The sequence below is a fragment of the Marmota marmota genome, unplaced genomic scaffold (genome assembly GCF_001458135.2).
Source record: "Marmota marmota marmota unplaced genomic scaffold, marMar, whole genome shotgun sequence".
Classification (NCBI taxonomy): Eukaryota; Metazoa; Chordata; class Mammalia; order Rodentia; family Sciuridae; genus Marmota; species Marmota marmota.
In genome coordinates, this window is record NW_026000240.1 from 7,637,171 (window position 1) to 7,643,281 (window position 6,111).

General features: G+C 41.0%; 1 protein-coding gene across 1 annotated transcript; it reads right to left on the reverse strand.

Annotated features, from left to right (window-relative positions):
- Positions 1-679: 679 nt before the first annotated feature.
- Positions 680-2,715, reverse strand: LOC107143117 (melanoma inhibitory activity protein 2-like). The gene is given in 3 exon segments (XM_048794486.1): positions 680-781; positions 783-1,414; positions 1,449-2,715. Coding segments are annotated over 3 exon segments (1,986 nt in total). The 5' UTR covers positions 2,701-2,715.
- Positions 2,716-6,111: the final 3,396 nt, after the last annotated feature.

Here is a 6,111-nt window from a genome sequence, read left to right on the forward strand (position 1 = left end):
AGGAAGAGGAAGAAGAAGAAGAAGGAGGAGGAGGAGGAGGAGGAGGAGGAGGAGGAGGGAGGAAGAAGAAGAAGAAGTCATCAACGACGACTCAGGGAAAATGGGAACAGAGTGAGTTTAAATTGTGGTTTCCAATTCCAAAATGTTTCCTGAGAACTGCAACTTTCTTTGTATTTGAGAACTCCTACTTCCATGACATGTTTAGTAGTGTTTTCTGGTTTACTCTTAATATGCTCTAGTTATTGTTTTATGGGAAAACTAGTTGACATGCCCCACAAGATTGAAAATCAATGAAAATCTTTCATTAAGCATAAAGTTCCTTTCACATTTGCTACAATCATAGTAAATACACTTCTTTGTATAAAGGGACTGCCTTTGTTGGGCATTTAAAATATCCCCAAAGGCTAGATGACATACATGAAACTCCCATTGTTGTTTATGGAATAGTGGATTAATCCAATTCAATTCTGTACTCTTTAGAGTACAATAGAATGGAAATAATTTACTCATAAGATTCATATTTAAACCATCTTTATTTCCAAAATACTATCCTAAGAATTATAGTTTTATTTAGCTTCAATCGGAGCAAAAGTATAATCACTTACTTAAGTAAAAGCACTTCCTTAAAAACTAAAAATGAGAGGTAAGTCAAATTACATTTGAAGAGAGATCAAAAACATCAGGTTTCTTGTTGGTGTTCAGTAGCAGGCTCACTTGAAGGTGGAATGAAGCCTGAAGGGCACTCACTTCTACTTTCAGAATGCGGGGGTGGGGGGAGGAAATCCAGCTCTTGGGGGAAGGTCATGAGGAAAATACCTCCATTCATAGACATCTGGCATTGGAAAAAATGGAGGGGGTGGTGGGCCCGGTGGAAAATAATCTCGAGGTGCTCCATACCTGTTTCCTGGAGGAGGCGGAGGGAAAAATGGTCCTCTTCTCATGAACTGACTCCTCGGGTCCACAGGAAACAATTCACCTCTGACTGGAGGGAAAGGTGCCAACAATGAGCAGGAGCCAGTTGCTTGGTTTTCAGCAGGGAGAGATGAATCGGGCACATTGGAATCACCAAGATCGATTTTGGTCTCCTTTCTACTGGATTGACTTTCTGAAGACATAGGCCCATCCTCTTTATCCAAAGAAGGCATATTAGAACCTCTGAGTTCTGCTGGTCGCGATGGTCTACCATAATTCGAATAACATCCACCTTGCCAAGGAGGACGCAATGGTGAGGGACCATTGGGGGAATGCTTTCTGCCCAATGCTGCATTTGAAACACCAAGTGCACAGGGATCTTCCTCTACAAGTTCAAATTGAAGCTCCCTTTCAGTTAACTTTTGTCCATTGCGAGCGTTTTGTTTCATGAAATAATGGAGGTTTCTTTCAGCAATCCAAGCTGCCAACTCACTCTCATGTGCTTTTTTTCTCAGAGTAAATAATCTTCCCCTGACAGGACTGAATGGTTCTCTCCAATTCTTCTTTAAGATATTTGGCTCGCTTTCTGTAGGTCTCCAGCTCTTCTCTTGTATGGCCCATCTCTTCTTTGACCTTGGAAAGTTTCTCCTCTTGCTCCACCCGGTAATTTTCCTCTACTCTGAGTTTCCCATGGAGTTTCATCATATTTTCTTGATAGCATTCCATCATGACTTTAACTTTCTGCTGAAGGTTCTCTTTCTCACCTTCAAGCCGTGTATTTTCTGACAGCAAGGTTGCCTCTTCAGTCTTCAGACTTCTAATCTGTTCTCTAAGGTCTTCCTTTGTTTTCTCTACTTCAGATAAGAAAGCACGAGTTTGATATCTTTGTCCTTCTAAGGTTTCTAAGGAGGCCTTTAGCTTAGCACCATCAACCAGTTTCTTCAAAGCTCCTTTGGGCTCATCATCCAAGTGAGCACCAATTCCTGATTCACTCGTCATTCCCCATTCCAAGTTCCCAATGTCTGTTTGGGCTCCCTTGGTTGGAGAAGACCTATCTTTCATCTTCAGCAAGCCTTCAGTCAGAGACTCCATGTGATTTTCTTTATCACTTCGAACTTTTTCTGCATGGACTTGAGAGTCTTCCAATGTGGTGCTCTCTTTACATTGGACACGTCCTTGTTCCCTCCATGCTTCAGCGTCTCCTTGTAAGATCGGTTTCTGACTTTGCTGAAGCCGGGAACTTTCATCTAAAGCTTCTTTCATTGCCAGAATAAGTCCTTCCTCACTCATTTGAAGCAGTCTCAAGTTTGTTTTAGTTTCAGCTATTTGTGATCTGAGGGATTCTGATTCACCTTCAAGGGACTTTATCCTTTTCGATATATCTGCCATGATTTCATCCTGTTTACAATGTTTGGCCTTCTGTTCTTTTAGCTCTTTTTTTAGAAAGAGTCTTTCATCCCCATGGCTAGGTTTGGACCTATGCAGCTTTTTATAGGTTGCCTCCAAATTTGGGGCTTCTCTTGGACCCTTCTCAATACTGCCACCCTTTAAAGTTGACTCTAAGACTTCATGGTCTTTTTGAACAAGGCTAACTTTTTCAAGTAGTTCACATTTTTCTTCAATTCGTCCAGAAAGTTTTAGAGCCAGCTGTTTTTCTCTTTCCACATAAAGTCTGTTTCTAACACACTGAAAACTTCTCCACAAAAACAAGAGAAGAGCAAAACATCCAATAGCTCTACACATCACCAACTCCCACGGAACGCCAGAAGGATTAGGGCCTGGCTTCATGTCTTCAGACAATGCTGCCACAACCCTGCCTACTTCTTCCAGGGCCACCCGCTAATATGGCTGAGGGGCAGTCCTTGGTGCCGCCATCATGCCAAGATGGCTCTGTCTGTTGCCACCACAACAATGCCTGCCCAGGCAGGCCAACATAGGCTGTAGACATTCAGGTGTTTGCTCAGGAACTCAAACCTGCACCAGGCAACGGAGCAGACCACTGAGAACCCCTACAAGGGGGGTGGGTTGTGATGGGGGGAGCTGGGGTGAAGGACTCCCAGGAGCCTTGTGGTGCTCAAGTGCCCATCAGGGGAGTCTTGGCCCCTTTCTTTCCTACCCAGTGCATCCAGAAGTGCCACGGGTTCAGGTCCCTTCCACTCTAGCCAGAGAGGAGTCCTCTCTGTGCCTCCCACCCCTGAGTTTGGTTTAGGCCAGACCAAGGTGGAGCTTCTTAAGTTTCTATACAGTCATAATACCACTCAGTTTGATGTCATGCAAATTCTAAAGCTTTCTAAACTGTCTCAACAGATTTTATGTCATATATTTATATTTGTACTGCTTGCCCTTTTGCTTTAATGACCCATTGCTTTCCCTGCTTTTGTTCTCTCCCTTTTTCTTCCTTCCTTCCTTCCTCCCTCCCTTTCTTCATTTTTTCCTTTTTTTCTTCCTTCTTTACTTCCTCCCTTCCTCCCCCCCCTTCCTTCTTTTTTCTCCCTTCCCTCCCTTTGCTTTTCTTGCAGTATTGGGCTTTAAACTCCAAGGCCTTCTGCATGCTAGGCCAGCCCACTACCACTCAGCTATATCCCCAGACCTTCTGACTCTTTCTAGGAAGGTCATTTGAATTATTTCTAAAGGAAAAAGCTCTCATGATACACTACTTTCTTTCTTTCTTTTTTTCTTTTAAAGCTGGGTTAATGACTTATTTTTCATTTTTTTAAGTTTACCCATAACATTGTTTTTATTAAGTTTTATTTTTTTTATAGAGCAAGCAACCATAAAAATTAAACAACTGGTTAAATAAGAACTGTTATTTTAGATCATTGTACTGTCATTTTTTTACTTTATTTTTTAATTTTTTTAGTCATACATGACAGCAGAATGTATTTTTACATATAATACATACATGGAATGTACATACATCAATCATATTGTCTATTCTATTCTGCTGCCCTTCCTATCCTCCTTACTCCTCCCGTCCTCTCCCATCATTTCTGTCTATCCAATCTAATGTGACACACGTTTTTTCTTTTTCTCATTAGAACATCATATATGTATTCTGTATAACAATGTACTTCTCCTTCCATCTTCCATGCAACTGTCCTTCTCCCTCTTTTTCCTTCCCACCTTTCTTCCCTGTGGTGAGCCGCTTCTGCCGTTTATGCAAATTATGGTCACCATTACACGATGGCGCTGGCTCCGCTGTGGTCTGTGACAAACAACTCCTTGTTTGGGAGAGTTGGCGCATGACTTTTCATCACTCTATGAGAAAGCTCCACGTGGCTGCTTTGCATTGGGGCTTGAGATGCTTTATTAAGGCTGGGAGGGGCATCCGAGGGAAGACGAGAAGAAGAACTATCAGGGGCCTGAATAAAAAAGTTGCTGAAAGAAGATTCTTGGGTTGCGTCTTTCTTGCGGGCAAGAAGTCGCGCGCAACAGCGCAACACTTCCCTATTTAGTGGTAGTCTTCTTCTCATGCTCTTCCTCCCTATCCCATTTTGAGTCACCCCCCTTATATCAGAGAAGACATTTGGCATTTGTTTTTTAGGGATTGGCTCACTTCACTTAGCATAATCTGCTCTAATGCCATCCATTTGCCTGCAAATGCCATGATCTTGTTATTTTTTAGTGCTGAGTAATATTCCATTGTGTATAAATGCCATATTTTTTTTAATCCATTCATCTATTGAAGGGCATCTAGGTTGGTTCCACATTCTAGCTATTGTGAATTGTGCTGCTATAAACATTGATGTGGCTGTGTCCTGTAGTATGCTCTTTTTAGGTCTTTTTGCTATAGTCCGAGAAGGGGAATAGCTGGGTCAAATGGTGGTTCCATTCTCAGCTTTCTAAGGAATCTCCATACTGCTTTCCAAATTGGCTGCACCAATTTGCAGTCCCATCAGCAAGGTATGAGTGTACTTTTTTCCCCGAAACCTCGCCAGCACTTACTGTTGTTTGATTTCATAATGGCTGCCATTCTTATTGGAGTGAGATGGTATCTTAGAGTAGTTTTAATTTGAATTTCTCTGATTGCTAGAGATGGTGAGCATTTTTTCATGTATTTGTTGATTGATTGTATATCCTCTTCTGAGAAGTTTCTGTTCAAGTCCTTGGCCCATTTGTTGATTGGGTTATTTTGTTGTTGTTGTTTAACTTTTTGAGTTCTTTGTATACTCTAGAGATTGAGCTCTATCTGAAGTGTGAGGGGTAAAAATTTGTTCCCAGGATGTAGGCTCCCTATTCACCTCACATATTATTTCTCTTGCTGAGAAAAAACTTTTTAGTTTGAATTTGTCCCATTTGTTGATTCTTGGTTTTAACTCTTGTGCTATAGGTGTCTTATTAAGAAATTTGGGGCCTGCCCCCACGTGATGAAGATTAGGGCCAACTTTATCTTCTTTTACATGCAGAGTCTCTGGTCTGATTCCTAGCTCCTTGATCCATTTTGAGTTGACTTTTGTGCATGGTGAGAGAAAGGGATTCAATTTCATTTTGTTGCATATGGATTTCCAGTTCTCCTAGCACCATTGTTGAAGATGCTATTCTTTGTCCATTGCATGTTTTAGCACCTTTGTCTAATATAAGGTAGTTGTAATTTTGTGGATTTGTCTCTGTGTCCCTATTTTGTACCCTTGGTCTACCAGCCTGTTTTGGTGCCAGTACCATGCTGTTTTTGTTACTATTGCTCTATAGTATAGTTTAAAATCTGGAATCACGATCCCACCAATTTCACTCTTCCTGCTTAGAATTACTTTAGCTATTCTGGGTCTCTTGTTTTTCCAGATGCGTTTCATGATTGCTTTTTCCATTTCTGCAAGAATGTCATTGGGATTTTGATGGGAATTGCATTGAATCTGTAAAGTGCTTTTGGTAATATGGCCATCTAAATAATATTAATTCTACCAATCCATGAGCAAGGTAAATCCTTCCATCTTCTAAGGTCTTCTTCTATTCTTTCTTCAGGGTTCTGTAGTTTTCATTGTATAGCTCTTTCACCTCTTTTGTTAAGTTGATTCCCAGGTATTTTTTTTTTGAGGATATTGTGAATGGAGTAGTTGTCCTCATTTCCATTTCAGAGAATTTGTCACTGATATACAGGAATGCCTTTGATTTATTGGTATTGATTTTATATCCTGCACTTTGCTGGATTCATTTACTAGTTCTAGAAGTTTCTTGGTTGAATTTTTTGGGTCTGCTAGGTTT